Here is an 18070-nt window from a genome sequence, read left to right as displayed (position 1 = left end):
TAATAAAAGGATCCATTCCTGTCATTACAGCATCATACCAAAAGCTGATCTCAAAAAAAAAAAAATCGAAATCAGCAGTACATGCCAAAAAACAGACTAAGAAAGTAAAAACTGTTAGGAATAATTCAGTGAGGGCAATTAACAGTCTATTTAAAAATTAGTAATTAAATCAGAAATTAAGCTTATGTTCAGCTCAGGACCATGTAGCTGCAACTCTACTGGTTCTACAAAATCTAGTAAGAAAATTTTTACCTCATAATCAGATTACTGATGAGGAATACCCTTGATAAGATTTAATTTTTTTGTTATCTAATAAATTGTGAAGGAATAATTTTGCATTGCCTTGATCTTAAAAGAGAGATGCTTGCCTTTGAAGTCAAACTGAAAACAATACGATACACTGCTTTATAGAAGGGAATGTTTTTGTAACCGCTAGTGTGGAAAAAAGAATTGTGAAAGAAAACAGCTTCATTTATCGATAGCAATGTCAGGGAAGCAGGGGGAAGCACACAAGGACACTTAAACCAAACACACTTCCAGCCTCCCTGGAGCTGGACTCTCCTGCTTTGATGCAGGGAACTTTGTGTTTTGATAGCTTTAAGTAATTACTTTCTGCCACGAATTTTGTTTCTTGTTTATGGACCCATATAAGCTTTTAGCATCAATAAAATTCTGTGACAAGTTCTGCAGCTGAATTGGGCAGTTGTTTTGAAACTGATCATTAATTTTGATACCCTCAGTGTTTGTACTGTTAGTGGCAGGGACTATTTTGTTTCCCCATTTTTACAACCTGTTAATACGGTCCCCTTGTCAAGATTATTTTTTTCCCACACTGGAATGACCTTGTCTTTGTTTTTTCCTTGAACTTCATTGTAATATGAACAGGATTTTTCCTTGTCTGGAGGGACTGCTGTGCCCCTTGTACCACCACCCATAGAGTTAATCTATTTATGGCAGTCAGTGCCCACACTCTGCATAATATTGTATAGGTCCAAAAGCAGGTGACTGAGACACCAACAAAGCAGGTGGTTTTCTTTTTTTTGCCATTTGCTTCTGCAAGTTTAGTGAATCAGACAGAGCCTAGAGATACTTGCTCCATTTTAGACAACAGGATTATGGCAGGTTTGTTTATTTTTCCTGTTGTGTTTTTTAGGTTAATTTTTGTTTGTTTTCATTTATTTTAACTGTTGTTATTACACAGTACATGGACCTACCTATTATAACGCCATTATGATGTTGGAGACTGTAACTACAGAAAAGAAACCAATTAACTACTTTAAAATATTGCTTTCCTCAGTTAGGGAAAATGAAATGTATATTTTATTTAAGCTATCTGCTTCATAAATTTGGTAATAATTGTGGTGTAACAGGAGCAAGAGCACAATCTAAGAAAAGCAGCAAAAAGTAATTTCAGCTTAACACTTCTCAATCTCATCTGTCAGTCATCTATAAGAAATTGCTACATTCATCTTTAAGTAGCCTGATAATCAGCTCAGTTTAATTTTAATCCACTTTCATTTCTTAGAGATAATTTTGAATGTTTTACATATTGCATAATTTATTAGTGGAGTTGACATCTAAGCAAACTGGTGCAGATGCAACAGGCAAGGGGGAAGTCTTGCTATGAGCTCTAAATATATCAAATTCCACATTTCCATTGCCAAGAGAGTCCTTAGGCTGCGTTCAAGTTGCAGGAGGTCATTGCTCAGTTAAATGGGGATACAACTGACACCAAAAAATACTCATGATAATGTCCAAACATTTTTCAGCTGGCTGCCATGGGAGAATGGTTCTCAGCTGAGGGCTGTTGCAGGAGACCAGCTAAGGTGCCACCTTAGCACCTTAAGGTGCCTCTGGAACTGACAAACACCAAGAAACAACAATGCAAATCCTTTTTTGACAGGTAACTTTATTAATAATGGTCTCGGTCTGTCGCACCTACCAAGTGCCAGTCTTTTTTCACACTTTGCAAGACTTTCTGAAGAATAAACTAGAAAGGCATAAAGTTAGTTGAAGCTACTAAGACACACATTTGAAAGTGGGCCTATTTTGACTTTTGTTTTTTTTTAACAGAAGTGTCCATGAATGTGTGTCAAAAAAACTTAAATACACTGAGAAATACAGTAGAAAGGCTATATTTACAGTCAATTATAATGGGCACTGCCAACATATCCAATAACAAAAATAAAACAAAACCTTTTTTTTTCATGTTTCTATCATGCTTTTTTTCACAGAGTTTTTTTTAAATACGATTTTGTTTTTTAAAAAATACAATAAGGAAATAATTACATTCTTAATATGAGAACATTATCATACAACATACACCCTGGGCCAATTAATTTGAAAGTGTCTAACAAAACTTGATACTAAATTAATATTGTCCATTTGAAAAATCAAATTGCCACCATCATGTCATTAAAAAACGCCCTTGATCCCCCAAAGTTATGATCTGGGCTTTTTATTAAAAAAAAGCATCACCCATTTAAAAAAAAAAACCAAACAAAACAATTTTTAAAAAGCACCTGGTACAGTAACAGGCATTTGGTGAGGAAGCATAAGTGTAACATTTTCTTAGAAGACATAGAAATGGTTCAAAATACGAGAGTTTTCCTTTAAAACCAAAGTCATGCTGCTCTATGGCTGAGTTTGCCTGGTGATCCTGAAATCTAAAAACGGTGAAAATACAAGCTCTGTCGCTCTTTATAAAAAATTGTGCAGCAATAGTGCTATTCAAGGCAACAGAGTACATTTCACAGCACTGAGAGTGGTCTACAGAGAGAGGTTATTTCCCAAGCTTTTTGGTTTTCCTCCTTTCAAAACCTTGGCTGTTATACAGAATAGACAAAGCAGTGGTGGCTTTGTGGAGCCTTTGCTGGAGGAAGAGTGAAAGATGTTTATTTTAGGTGGCAGCCCTTAGGTGGTGAGGGAGACCTGCACCTACAGCAGAGCTGAAGGAAGGCTGCACCACACAATTTCTGTTTGCCTGGGCAGAGATTTACATCTACCTCAGGCACGGATTAAAACCTGTCCTTGCCAAGGAATTTTTTTTATCGTGGGATAAGGGGGTGGAAAGAGACAATGCCAATATTGGGTAAACAAGACAAGTGATCTGGCTTTTGACTACTCTGCATTACCTGATGTGGGACCACTTCTTAATGGCAACTGTTACATCACTGCTAACGTTGACTAGAAGCCTAATTTGCATTATAAATATGTACAGATATAAATTAAATATTTATTGAAATATACAAATAAATAACTTAATTTGAAATAAAAAGCCTAAATGAACTTACTTTTGCTTCAAATTTGTTTCTGCTATTATTTATGGGAATTTGATGCTGCTTAGTCCATAGTCATACAGTACATGACAGAATGTGCCCTCTAGTTAGAGAGTTTATAAGTGACCTAAACTAATATTAAAAATTTGTGTTTTCAATGAAATCCACACTGACACTTTCCTACTGTATCTGCATTCCTGTGGCACACTGTACCAAGTACAGCCACAGGAAGCAAAGAGCCTTTTCTCATGCTGGGCCCCATTTCTGCACTGCTGAGGTCAGTGGGATCCCTGGCCCTAAATGCATTTGGGAACAGGACACAGCCCTGTCTCCTGTCAGGTCTTTTTGATAGGTCTGTGCCTTCAAATCCTACAAGCTCCTGCAGGAAGTCCTCTGGCATCCAGCCCAGCTGAGAATCCCAGAGTACCCTCTAGGATTTTCTCATGCCTATTCCTAAAGGCAAGAGATAATCTGCACTCTTGGCCATAAAGGGATGTGATCCTTGATAACTGCTGTCTTGCCAGCTTCTGTGATTTTAATTGCAGTCTTAACTAATTATCAAGACTCCAGCCCTAACATCTGTGATTAAAATACTACTCATATTTTGAGGTAATTTTTAAAATTAATTTTCTACTCCTCACAGTTGAGGAGGAAAAAAATCTTGAGAGTATGATTGAAAGCTCTCCAAAGGCCTAAAAAAAAACAAAAGAGAAAAAGAAGCCATCTTATCATACATTATCCCCCCAACCCCCTTCTGATTTTTTAAAAGCAATCTTGAGATTTTGAAGGGCTTCAGTGGCAATTTACTGCATGTAATTTCCTGGGAATGATATGGATGGAGACAAAGAAAACCAGATTTTTTTATAATTTTACAGACTAAAATGCAAGAGGCTGTTTCCTAGTAAACAGAAATGGACTCCTGTTTGAGAAAATCCCCAACTATTTGTTAAAATGTTTATAAAAGAGTGAAAATGATCACCTTTTCAGTCCATCTTCCTCAAAAATAATAGCTGAGGTCTGAAAAGACAAAGGAAACTAAGTACAGCAGTATTCTATACCTCAAGTTTAACAATACTATATTATAAAAAAAAAAACAAGACTGACTGCATAAGTTATTCTGAGTTGCCATTATCTGTCGAGGACTAATTTCAATTGTTTTCCTTTTCAAAACGTATAGAAAAGAAGCAGTATCTAAAAATACCTGTTTGCCTTTTAAAAAAATCAGGAACAAGTCCTAGAAGTTCAAGAACATGACCTTTGAAAATGACTGGTGCTTCAGAACAGCAATAAACAGAATGTACAAAAACGCATCTGTCTCGAAGTTTGGCAGCTTTTTATCTCCCAATGACAAAAGCATCTGTCTAAAAAGTATCCAAAAAACCGTGTCACCAATGAGTCGTTGTCATGCCCTGCAGAGCTGCTGGGCTGAGCAGGCACTGCTGCTCCTGGGAGCACATTTCTCCGTTTGGTTTCACCATGTGAGCAGCTGCCAGCAAAGCCTCTGCTCAGGAGTCAGACCTGCTCTGGCAGCGTTCAGAAGGCAGTTTTAACCTGTAAGAGTTAAGATTTCACACCAGTTTTCAGCAATTCCGGCTGTCTGATGCACTATAACTAACATTCCTGGTTCTTTGCTGGTTTAGCAAAGTAAACTTTCAACTGTTACTTTATGCTCCTTTTTAATTCCTATGGTTGGGTTTTTTTTGGTTTTCATTTTCTTTACCAGTGAAGTTGGAAACAAGGAGTTACAGCTAATAAAAAGGGGCACACGTACTTACACAGAAATACAGTAGAGGGAATACAGGCAAATTAGCGCCAAGCTACCATTAACTTAACAGAGTTATAAAACTTCTTATGTTTTATCACTTGATGTGACCTTTCAGGTGAGTTCTTTGCAGCCTATGTCTTGGTCTGTAGTAGGTAAGGCCTTTATGGAAAGTGAGTGGCTTTGCTATGTTTATGTTCCATTTTTCATCTCCCATTCCTGGAAAGGGGGGGAAAAAAGATACAGAAAATGTTAACAGAAATCAGGATATTTCACTGATGTCATCACATCTGCTAAGTCACAACTGGGGTCAGTAACAGTTTTTCCATTAACTTTGCTGGATTCAACCCACGAATTAGTTAGGAAATGGTAACAAGTATGTTCTGATAGTCTGTGCACAGCATCCACCCTTCCACAACCATATACAGCAACCTATTTTCTAGTGCAGTGCAAATAAGCCACGTTTGTGTTCTGCAGAGGGGACTTCTGGAGCAATTCCCACCCCACAGCTGGTGTAAAGCACTCAGCTCTGCCTGAGTAAGGGAGAGGCTGATTTAAGCACAGGCTCTCTAAATGACTTGTGTAAGACAGCAGGAAGCCCTCAATATCTCTCAGAGCTGACACCAAGTGATTGCTTTACTGCTCTTCAATTTTTTTTTTATAAGATTCATGGCAAACACATAACTCTGCAGCTAAAAAGAGCAACTTAGCAGAGAGACTAACAGGCAGGGTTAAGAAAAGTCATTTTGCATTGCATTTGTTTCCCTAATAGTAGAGATAATCCAAATTGAGATATTGCCTGGCAAGTTAAAGAAATTGCTTTGACTTTCTGTGCCTCAGTTTCCCCACCTGTTAGCTGAGGACAAGGACATCATCCACAGCAAAACATGTATATAATGCTTTTGGGCATATGTCTCAGAGCAAGGTATTGCCATTTCTTCTGCCACGTAACTGAAAATCCTGAGATTCCTGCAGCTGAACTCCCTGTTCAGTAAAACCTGCAGCTATCAAATGACCCCTACAGCATTTCCTAACAGCACACAGCAGCAGAAGGGCTGAGGCAGGATGGGCTCACCTTAGGACATCCACACTGTACCACTCCCTGAACCACCCCCTTCCAGCCATCAGGAACTCCTGAAGATGCACAGAAGGTGGCCTCTGGCTCCATCAATCCCCTAGGAGCAACGCCCAGCTGCTCCTCGCCAGCACTGGGGGCTGCAGATTCCTCTCTGACCCATCCACGCTGCAGAGACACTCTGCAGGCAGCCTGCTGCCTTGGCTTCCAACCTGAATTCCTGAATTTAACACTCATTCCACAGCATTTAAGAGCTCTGACTGAAATCTATTGCTTATGCACGTAAATGGCTGTTTCTGCTGTTGAAAGTACTAAGAGCACTAGTTTGGCTGAACAGCTGTATGGCCATACCTCTTCAGCTGTTGAAAAATAACAATAAAGGTCACAGTTGATGGCTGCTTTAGCAATGTAAGAAAAAAAAACCCCTTAGGTGTAAAGGTAGACAATAATTTACTTTGTTTCTAAACTTGTGTTTGTTTTTTTATTTAAATGGTGCTTTTACTAAAATTCACTGTATTTTAAATATTCAGTTTTAATCTTCAAATTATGGTAATTCTAAAGTTAAAACACAGTACTGGTAAAAATTAGATTACTTTAAAAACTCTATTAAATCTATATTCTCTATGGATATGCTACCAAAGCTATAAAGGAAGTCCTTGGCTAAGCAACTGAGAGGAGAACTTTTTGAAATGTTAAATAAGCCTTGAAAACAGAAGCTTCTTTTGCAGGTGCAAAAGCAACTTTTTCTTTCTTTCCACTGCTCCTGAAGATTCACACCAAGGAAATAATGTCTACATCAACACTGACAGCCTGACTGGGAGCTGGGAAACTGGGACAGCCCTTTTTCTTCTCCAGTCCTTGAACACAAGCAAGATGTAAGATGCTGACATTCACCAGCCCACTAGTTTCAAAAACAAATCAGAAATTCTAATTTCAGTTTTCTTGCTGCACATAACAATATGGCTTTAGAAAGTAATTTGATATTTAAATGAATATGTGAATGTTTAAATAATTGTTGTACAGCAAGGATATTTGAATCTTTTTACTTCTCTAGGACTACTGACGCAGAATATTGTTTTATGTATTTTAATTAGAGTCTCCATTTCTACCAAGTAAAGATTAGACAAAACTGCAATTAAAATGCCTTCTGGCTTCTTAAAAATATGCATAATTACTTTTTAAAAAAAATTTAAAGATACCTGCAAAAAGAAAAGTTTAAAAATTAAACTGTGTGTATGCATATATGTGTGTATGTATAGCATTGTCCCAAATAGCCAATCCCCAAATTGCTGTTCTTTCTTGCACTTGTGTACCACTAGATCTTACTGCTTCTCTCTGTATTTCCTTCTAATGTCAGTGCATCTGAGAGGAGAAAGCTTTTGGTGGCAAAGCTTGCAAACCTGCTGTCCCAGGTGGCTGATGCAGGGCACAGGGGTGCAGCAGCAGCAGCCCCAGCACACTCACAGTGCCTGGCTGTGACTCGAGGCTGCCTGTGAACACAAGGCTGGCAGGTGACAGGCTCAGCATCCTCCGTGCAAGGAGAAGGGCAAGAAGGGAAGCATTCAGTGCATTCAAACACACATCAGGGAAGAAAACCATCTTCTAACATTTTGAACGTTTAAACAGCTCCCTCATTGCATCGGGAGGTGTGCCAGCTGCTGGAGATGCAAGTGCAAGCACAGACACGGGATCCATTTCACTCCCACAAACTGCACTGACATCCAGGTGTGGAGAGCCAAGCTCTGCTCTGGGATACTCACGTGTGACGCCCTTTCCTGAGCCACATCCACAAGGCCTGGGCTCACTCGCAGCTGCAAAGGGCCAAAAGAACTGAGAGCCAAATTCCACCCCCGCACACATACAGCGACCCCTGAGAGTGGGGCGTGCTGCAGATGTGCACCTGATGGCAGCTGTGGCTGCCAATGGGCTGAGAACACATTGGGCTGCACCATCTAATTCAGCAAAATTTCACTCTTAATATTTAGTGCATGAGGTTTTAGGGAAAAAGCTGTTAAAGCTGAATTAGATACTTTGAGTTGTTTTTCCCAGCATGGGAAAAATATGCTTAGTTGCTCCATATCCTTTTTGATTAGCCTAATCCTATATCCTCTGCCAAAAAGCCTGACCAACTTGTCGTGCCATCCAAAGCACACTGACACCAAACAACACAGCAGGGCTTTTCCTGTATGGCACATGCTGAGCATAAAAAATGTACTACAGGAAGGTATTCTTTACATCAAAAATGTTTAGGCTTTTATAATGCCCTGGGTTCTCCAGCTGTAACCGTTAGATGTCTGGATTTTATGTGCCTGTCCAGCACAAATCCATGCTCCCGTTTGCACGGACTGTTCTCTGCTAGACCACATTCCCTGAGTATTGCTGAGCTGAGCTAACACCCACATCTAAGACAAAGTGTACAGTTAGAGATGGTATCGTTATGGCACAAATTAGGGTATAATTGGAATATGCAGATAAGCTTTAGAACACATAAATCCTTCCTCAGGTTTGAAACACAAGCTGCAAACCTCAAAAGCTATTATGCTAAGTGTAATTATTCTTAGTTGGATTTAAATGAATCAGGCTAACCGGCAGGTAAAAGCAGCTGATGTCCATGGAAAGGGGTGAGAAAGCTCTCACAAATGGTATATCAGAAAAAACATTCTATTATGATAATTTAATACTAAAATAACTTTTTGAGATGCTGATTTTAAAGTATCCACCACATTCAGGTTCCAGGCTTATGCTCAGACACTGGAAATGTACGTAATCAATGAATACATGTAACAAAAGTTACTTGAAGAAATCCCAGTACAGAAGACATTGATGAAAAAAGGAAATAGCCTTCGTGAACAACAGGTATTTATGATTATTGCTGTTTATAATTACAACTAGCAGTGAACTACTAAATAAACAAAAGCTTGGGCCCAACTATTAGTCACCCTTGGTTATGTGTTGCCCACATGCTTATGTTGCCAGCAAATTTAGCTCAGAAGAATGGTCATACAAATCCCATTTAAACTAAACCACAAAAATTAGAAAACTGTAACAATACAAGAGGACAGCAAATTCCAGCCTGGTACTTGCGAGATAAAATTAAAGTAATTCCACTTTTACTTTTAATGTACATTGATAGATACTTGCACAACATTGCCATTAATTATAATGTACATCTATTCTGTTCTTGCAGTGGCTGGAAAAGATCAGACTCAATCTTCTGCCATTTCTAATCACTTACTTTAACAGTGCTCTTTTAACCACTTCTCTGCTACACAGAGTAGTGCACACGTGGACTGTCTATACCACAGACCACTTTGCAAATTAAATCTATAAAGCAACAGAGAAAAACATGGAATCAGAGTAGAGTCAAATCTGTCTCCCAAACTACTTACCAATTCTTCAAAAGGTTCCCCAAATCAGCAGTATTTCTGTAGTAATATGAATAATTTAGATATTCTCTTCTTAAGGCAAAATAAGACTTCATAAGAAAGCATGAAAAAGCACAGAAAACGAAAATTAAGACATCAGTCCTCTCACCTTTGCTTTTCGAAGGACATGGCCTCTACATGGAGAATTGTTTGATGAGGGAGGTCGCTTCAGAGCTGCAGCACTGTTCACAGGGATGGAACATTCAGTATCACTGGTATCACAGCTGGAGATGGGAGAATTTTCCAAAGTTCGGTGCTTGAAAATTGGAGACTAATAAAGAGTGAAAAGCCTATATTGAGTTTCCTCCAAGTAGTCACATGTGCAATATTTTCTACTTTAGATTCAGAACTGCAGAACTCTCTTTTAAAGAAACTATATTCACAACAATGATGAATAAATGATAAAGAGATTAGAACAAAAGATGCAAAACAATGTGCATGTGTGTTCTGTGATGAAAATTGCATTTTTTTTTCTGTTAAACAACTATGGATCTGATTAAACAACTATGGATAATCCAGAGGAATTGATGTATCCCTCTCTGATCTTTCTGTGATGGCTGCTTCAGACACAGATCTATAGCACAAGCTGGGACTGCCAAAGCTCCACCCTGAAGTTGTGAGATGCAGCCCTTGCAAAGTGTGACACAACTGACAGGGGACCAGCACAGGCAGGTCTCCATCACTGCACAGTGACTTGGTGCATTTAAATCTCCCTGGGCTGGAGCAATGTCTCAGTTCCTGCACTTGTACAACCACTGAGGACAAGGTATTGGCTTTTTGCACATTATCCTAACACATCCTGCTGTGATACACGTTGCCTACCTGCTCCCTGCTGCTGCAGGAAATGTAAATAACACAGAAAGGCATTTAATTCTGCACTTATTTCTCAAGTTTAATAAACCATTAAAAACTCTCAGTTCCTACTCATTTTTGCTAGAGCTGGGAAGGCTGAGCACTCCCAGCCCGTGGTACTGGGATCTGCATGTTCAATAGCTTTGCATACCTGTGGACTTGATGTTCCTGATTTGGGTTCAATAGCCAAGCCCAGGGTGATGCCACCAGCCAAGGCTTTCTTAAGGCTCTCCTTCACCTCAGTCAGTTCCAGCTCCAGGTTTACACGCTCAGCCTCCTTCTGCTTACACTCCTCTTCCAGCTTCTTTAATTTGTCTTCAAGAATCACTTGGGTCTTCCTGCCTGTCATTCACAGCAGTTTTATTATTTCAATAATAACAACGTTAAATTGACACTTAGAGAAATTATTTTCTTTTTGAAAAGTAAGGAAACAAGGTCTCTACATATCAGTGACATGAAAAAAATAACAGGAATTTTGCATAAAACATTTTTTCATATAAAAAGTTTAGTAGGATAAATTAAATGCTTTCTATCAAATGACATTCCTAGATACCTAGTCTGGCTTCAAATCAATTTTTTATTATTTTTTCCATATCATGAAAATATAATTACCTAGTGACAAAAAAAGTTATTCCTATGTTCTGCTTATGTGAAGTTCTCACCAGTGTGTATGCATCCACATGCATATATAAAGTATATACACTTACACATATGTATTTTATCTTATACCTTTTGTATCTATTACATAGAAAGCAAATATAGACATTACAGACTACTGCTCAGCATCGAAGCCAAACCTTGTTTAGGGTGACAAATCTTCAGCACAGAATACAAAGCTGTTTGGATAATTAAGCCTTATTCTCAGGTGAGAGTTCAGCACAAGAAAGCATCTCCTACCAGCGTTGACTTCAATGGCAGCACGCAGATCTTTCCTCTCCTTCCGGAGCTGGGCCAGCCTATTCCGGAGGGCTTCTTTTTTCTTCAGCAGCTCCTCCTCTTTGCTTTGTAATCTCTTTGCATCTGCCTCCACACGATTCTTGCCGTATTTGTACTGCTCTGCATCTGCATGTATCAGATTATGGTTAATTAGGGTTTAAACTAACAGTACAACTCTGAACTAGTCCCTGAGACTGAACATGACATGGAGCATGTCATGGCTCCCCAGGGCAGGGGTGTTGCAACTGGATGATCTTCAAGGCTCCCTTCCAACCCAAATCATTCTATAATTCTATGGTTTGAGAAAAAGGTTTGGCATTCCTCTTCCACTGGCTCCTTCTCAAGATCCTTGATTTCTGCCAAGTTCTGTGGCACAGCTACAACAATGATATGGGAGAGAGTTTGTTCTTTATATTTACATGAGGAAAATGAGAAATACCAGCTGCCTTATAGCACACTGGTTTTGAAAAATGTCCTTGCCTTTCTCTGTGATTCAGAAGATGGAAAGGAGGCTACTCTAGCTATGAACCCTGTATTTCTAATTAGAAGGGTTAGAGGAAAAACCAACTGCTTGGCCTTTTGCCTGGCTTTCACTCCTACTTCAAGTGTACATCTTTTCACACCTTACATAAGAGAATACAAAGATGTTCACACTTGATTCTTGACAACTTCCTTTTTTTTTTTTAATTTCCCGTATAAATGCTTTCATTTCATGGCTCACATATATTTATGGTCTAATTCATATCACAGCCCCGTCTATACTTCTGCTCCAGTTGCAGACTCAAAGAAGACAGGTCAGCTAAGAGATCACTTTGTCTGTCATATATCTGAAGGCACACTATGGTATGAAGTCATTCCTGACAAAGAGCTGTTAAGCAAGTTTTAGTCAGTTAGCAGCTACTAACTTTTGTCCTAAAGTCTAGCACAAATTTCTCTTGTTGCCATTAAATCTACGGCTTCTTACGTAAGACTTCATTAGTAAGTCCACTTTTGAGCAACAAAGTGTTTTTACATCTATACCAGCTCCTCATCCTCCTTTTCCAACAGCAAGATAGAATTCCATCTGCTCCAAATGAGGAATCATTATCCTTCTTTATTCTCTGCTATCCTCATGACTTTGCAGCAGCCACAAGTCGACATTTCATATTTATCCTTCTCCCATATGACAACTTTTTCTCGTGTGGTGTGGCTGGAGCTAAGTCACCAGTGTATCATCTATTAAAAGGCTTGGCATCTCCTCCTTGGCCTCTCAGCCACACAAAAACCACACTGGTTCTTTACCTTTTCTGCTAAGACAAGAGCTCTTTTACTCCACTCCCAAGGAAGGCAGCAGTGAGGACAGATACTCACTGGATGCAGTGCGCTTCACACAGGAAACTGTTTCAGATTTCTTCGGCTGGCTATTTAAAGTTCTTGCTTTTCCGGTGATCCCATTAGCAGTCACAGGAGGCTTCTTGCCTTTAAACTGTTTGAAAACAAAAGTACAAATGGGCTCCAGTTATTCCCGTGCCACTGGCATTACTTTCACCCTTTCATCAAGGGCAGAGCTTGACAGAAAGCTGCTTGCTACATCAGAGAGCCTTAATAGAGCACATTGATTGAGCTGGGGACGGTGCTTCCTCCAGAGATGCCTCTGGGGGCTGCCTGCTCAGCAGGAGCCACGCCAGCAATCACAGGATAACAAGAGGATGAACTCTCTGTTTCTGCTGGCATAATGGTTTCCAATGAGTTTAGAACCCTGGCATTTACAGTACTAAGAAAGCCATTGTAAGGCAGAAAAAAAAGTACCTTTGAAGAATTTTTTACAGTAAAGACTCTTGAAACACAAGTTTTTCAGAGTTAATTTCACACAGTAAAACCTATCAGGGTTTGCCACACAAAAAGTCAACATTGTTTCTTATTTACTGTATGACCTTGCCATCCTTGTGGTGGATTTTTTTTTTAAACAGTAAGTGCTATCAGTTAACATATCGTTTTCTCCTTATACAACTTCTAAGTACTACTTAAAAGCTTTTCTTATTAAAAAAACCTTTTCGTAATGGCCAGAGAGGCTCACAAGATTATGAGGAACAGAACATCTCATGTTCAAGGGGCTTCCATTCAGAGGGCTCAGGGCAGTGAACTGTACCCTGGGAAGATAACCCTGTCCTGACTACTCATTATGCTTCCATGGAGGATGCTCCAGCCAAGCACAGGGCATATGTGTGCCATGCTCTGTTCTCCTGCTTCCAAAATTTTGCACCGAGAAACTTGCTGCTGCAGTAATTTATTGCTCATGTCCACCTCCAGTTCTGCAACTGCACTGAATTCTAATATTCCAATATGAGGTTTTTGTAAGGATTAAGTGAGTTAACTCACAATATGACGGGTATCTTATACAAGGGAAACATTTATCTTAACTGTTCCATGTCAGATTAGATGGCAAACCACCCATCACTGTGATATATTCACACTGTGATATACTGGTTTAAGCCAATGACCACCTTTCAGAGACCGGCTAAGGGCTCTGAGAAGGTTCCTGGCAAGGCTGTGAGCAAGGCTTGCTCTGCTCCCCTGTTGGGTTGTGCCCATCTGCTACAACGCTGAACTTACAGGACTTCATCTGCTCTGTAGGTTCATGTTTGAGGTACAAAAGCCTGTAATCACCCTCAGAAAGCAGCAGAGACATAGGCTTATTTTTTTGGGGGGGGGAAGAAAATATCAGGCAGCAATATAAAGATGGTATATATGAATATATACATAATAATTTACTAAATATATAACATCAAGTTATTACACATATGCATATTCAAAAAATATATAACATTAGTATGCATGATATATAGATTAGTACATTTCTAAAGAGCCAAATTTGCTGTCACAGTCAGGTCATATGTCACCTATCAATTCTGAATTTCAAAGACATCTCTGCCTGAGGAGCCAGAAGATAGCTAAACATGCATTCAGGTTAAGTGTGGAAGGTCACATTTATTTTTCTCTTATTATTCACAATCTGTAAGTAAGCAAGAACACGTGGGCAAAGCCCTTCCCAAGTACCACTACTTCCACATTGGAATTTATAACTTTGCAAACCTGCTTCATTTGCAGTGGGCTCATAACTAACAGTGCTAACACTCAGTGCTAACACTCAGTGCTAACACTAAGGGACTCTAACAGTCCCTTCAGATAACAACCAGATAAACAGAACAGCCAACAAATAAAAAGCTTTGTTAAGTATTAAACAGTACAGTACCTGCGAGCCAGATCCCCTCCCCACAGCAGAGGTATTAGTGACAGACTGAGCAGAAGACAGATTGGATGAGACAGGGTATTTGTAATGGTTAGAGGACAGTTTGTCAGCAGATAACCTATTGGGTTTCCTGTCAGCTGGCGGATAGCGCGCAAAGATTTTTGGAGACGGCAAGTTATCGTACAGGCCTGCGTTATCATAAAGCATTTCTTCTCCAATGTTCCTGCTACGAGAAGAAGGAAAGCCATCTTCTGGTTCCCACTGCAACACACACACCTCAGCAGTTAGTGAACAATGCACCATGCAGAACCTCCTAAGTGAAATTAAAACATTAGTGATGCTTTGCACTCCAGCAAGCCCTCAGTGCTTAGTGAGCATACACTTACTACTTACACTTAAACTATTTAGAAAGTGGGGGGAGGACACGGTATGGAAAGCAAGCATTGCATTCCATGGCTCACAGCTTCAGCCCTGATCGTGTTCCATAGTATGAGCAATCCTATCACCCTCACTGTTTCATGGACTGCACCTTCAGCTGGTAGCTCGAGCAACAAGGGGGCACAGGCAGATTGTGTTAGCAGGAGGATACTTGCAGTTTACACAGATGAATCCATGAGATTACATCTGGTACATGAGTTGTTAAAAGTAATACAGCCTAGCAGTTATCAGAAGCCAAGTTTTTTCTAGGGTTTGGTTTTTTTTAAATTTCTTCAGGCTACATGTCTTTCCCATGAATATCAGCTGCTGGTATGCTAGCACATTTTATTTGACAGAGATTTATTATTCTGAGCTACAAGAACTAAAATAGCTCTTTTATTTTTTTTTTTTTTAATTTTTAGAAAAATTGAAAACTCAACAATAGTACTCCAGTGATTCATCTGATTAACCTTAAAAGAAGCCAACCTGAGTGCTGAATATCCTTCCTTAACCCATCCTGGCCATGGCAGTACACTATTCAAACAAAGGCATGAGCACAACCAAGCACTACGCAGACTGCTCTCCACAGAAGTGATCATGCACTGTTCCCAAGAGGAGATTCCTAACATCTTTTGGACATTACAGACATACTGCTGGACTGAATGTCCAGTCCCTTTCACACTTGAAACCCTTAATTTCTCTTGAGTTCGCCCTTAGTGAGACCTTTATACAAAAGACCAAATTAAGAGCTGACATGGGCTGTAGCTCCCATGTAAATCTTTCTGAGGACCCCATGTTGCTATTGATTATCATCCACTAGATGTTAAATCCTATTATGCATCTGCCTATGATCAGCTCTGCAATTTATAAAGATGGAAGTGACCACTGTGGCTCTCCTTTGGGATGAGCAGCACCTACAGTCCTCAGGAATGCAGGGACTGAGAGGTGTTTGGGTTTCAGTGTTTTTTCAACAGACATCAAAAAGTGCCTGGTGTAACTGAATCCTTAATTTTGCCCTTTCCAGTGTGATCTAAAAAAATACCTCCTCAAGTGAGTATTATATTCAAGGACTTGGCAACAAATCATCAACAGGCAACTGCTTTCTAAATGCACATTGGCTCACATGCAGGTTAATGTAAACAATATGTCCCATGCCATTATAATTCTATAGGTGTGAGAGGAGTTTGCAACTCTCAATCAAAAAAATATGAGTCAATCTGGAAACTGCCCAGTGAGGATCTTTAGATAATATAATTTTCAGATGTCCACGCATTCAACACATGCAAACCATTTGTTCTGTGCAAATTCCTCTCTTACCGATCCGTTTATGCAGGGAACATCATCGTAATGAAGTGCCATTCCACTTGGACAGGCGTAGCCGTTGGCAGTGCTTCCCCGGTACGGATTTGTAGATATAACCCGCCTGTTCATGAAACTGAATAATGCAAAGTAAAAACAATAAAAACCAGCACTTAAACCTAAGCACAAATGATGACTCAGTGGTCTATTCCCCATGCCTGATTATGTAGCCTGGAAGCACAGAGCTTCTCACTTTCTGCAGGGCAGTTTTTTCTTTCTTTGCTTCTCACACATTGCTGCTACAGCCAGTAACACAACATATGTTCCTGTTCTCCATTCTTACAGTGGGGATACGACTGTGTGAAGGCCAGGAGAGCAACAGCTGTAATTGCTCAGTGGCATGTTTACACAGGAACCTGCTTGACCTCTGTTATGCACCAGCCTGACAGGGTCCCAGAAACGTTCCCTTGTTGTCTGCACTGGGGAGAAGCAGGTGTTTGTGTGTGCATGCATGCTCAGGAGTATGCAAACTTAGGAAATGAGAGAACCAAGAATAAAATCCAGCAAAATTTTGAAAAAATGCCACATAATTTCCATAAAATCCAAGTTGATATATCTATCAAAATTTCCTGAATAATTACTTCCTCAAATCCTGGGAATTCTTCTTTTTTGTATCAGGACTTTTGGCTGGCTATGGCACTATGCTTCCCAAATCTCTCTGGGTAATTGTACATGCAAATACTCTATATGCCCATTCTCACTCTGTTACACATGGTGGACCTGAGTCCTCTAGAAACTTCAAACGGGATATACATATATATAACATATTTTAATTTCTTCTCCCTTATCCTGTCCCAATCAACACTGTTGCTTGTTTAACTGGAATTCTGCAGAACACATGTGAGATATCAAGAACGACATCACGTTTGCAAAGATCTAACAATGAAGAAAATGGCAGAGTCATGCCTGATAGCAATAATGACCCCAAGGGTGAATTTTCCTTTGTAGCAACTGCTGGAATTGAATAAGGTACAGAGTGAAATCCAAAATAATTCTCTCCCTACAGTTTCAGGTGTACGTGAATGGGAAAACAATGTTTTCCATCCCAAACAATGGAACTATTCAGAGTCTGTGCTGACATTCATAAAATATGATAAAGCACTGCTATAGCAGAGAGGGTCTTCTGTAGTGCTGGCAGGAGCTCAGGAATGCTGTGGTTTCAACAGTTGCTTTCTTTTGGCTTTGGAATAACATGGAGTCCATTGAATTTCTCATTCAGAGGGAGAACTGAGGCTCACCTGAGCCACGGGAAACCTGGGCTCACAGGAGGGATGAACCTGCCCAGCTCAGTGTGAATCTTTCAGGGCAGTGTGGGGATGGAAAAACCATTAGAAAGAAACTTTTTTTACTTCAAATAAACTAACAGCAAAAAGGCCAAGGAAAATAGCCATGATATTTTTAATTTTATCATAACTCATACCTTGTTTGACATTATTAGAGGGCTGCATTTGTTTACTGTTCTTAAAGAAGAGCATTACACAAGTGTTTCTTGTTGGTCTGAAGAACTGAGTTTGGAGTTACTGCTCTATTTCTTTCTAGTTAAGAGGCTTCAATTACCACAATATATAATAACCATGTCTGAAAACTGAGATATTCATTAGTGGCATCTGATGCACCTGTAGTAACTATTTCCACCACCAAAGGAAGGCAAGATTTATCTCGGTAGTTGCAAACAATTCATAATCATTATTTCAATAATCCTCATTAATCATGTTTTCAGGTGCATTCATGCAAGTT

At 39.6% G+C, this 18070-nt stretch overlaps 1 protein-coding gene across 3 annotated transcripts in view; it reads right to left on the bottom strand.

Moving 5' to 3' along the window:
• Window positions 1–1889: 1889 nt before the first annotated feature.
• Window positions 1890–18070, bottom strand: part of AFAP1 (actin filament associated protein 1) — a 113756-nt gene continuing 97575 nt past the window's right edge. For 2 of the 3 annotated variants that reach the window (XM_014895308.2, XM_088163097.1), the window contains 6 exons: window positions 16292–16409; window positions 12679–12793; window positions 11290–11454; window positions 10544–10734; window positions 9650–9811; window positions 1890–5259 (listed from right to left, as the gene is read on the bottom strand). In XM_014895308.2, coding sequence (XP_014750794.1) covers window positions 5233–5259; window positions 9650–9811; window positions 10544–10734; window positions 11290–11454; window positions 12679–12793; window positions 16292–16409 — 778 coding nt within the window. In that variant the 3' untranslated portion in view covers window positions 1890–5232. Of the gene's footprint in view, window positions 5260–9649; window positions 9812–10543; window positions 10735–11289; window positions 11455–12678; window positions 12794–14560; window positions 14819–16291; window positions 16410–18070 lie in introns of all 3 variants that reach the window. The other variant, XM_088163096.1, reaches the window with a different exon arrangement.

Source organism: Sturnus vulgaris, chromosome 4 (genome assembly GCF_052056855.1).
Source record: "Sturnus vulgaris isolate bStuVul1 chromosome 4, bStuVul1.hap1, whole genome shotgun sequence".
In the NCBI taxonomy this organism is placed as follows: Eukaryota; Metazoa; Chordata; class Aves; order Passeriformes; family Sturnidae; genus Sturnus; species Sturnus vulgaris.
This window is presented reverse-complemented; position numbering and strand designations above follow the sequence as displayed.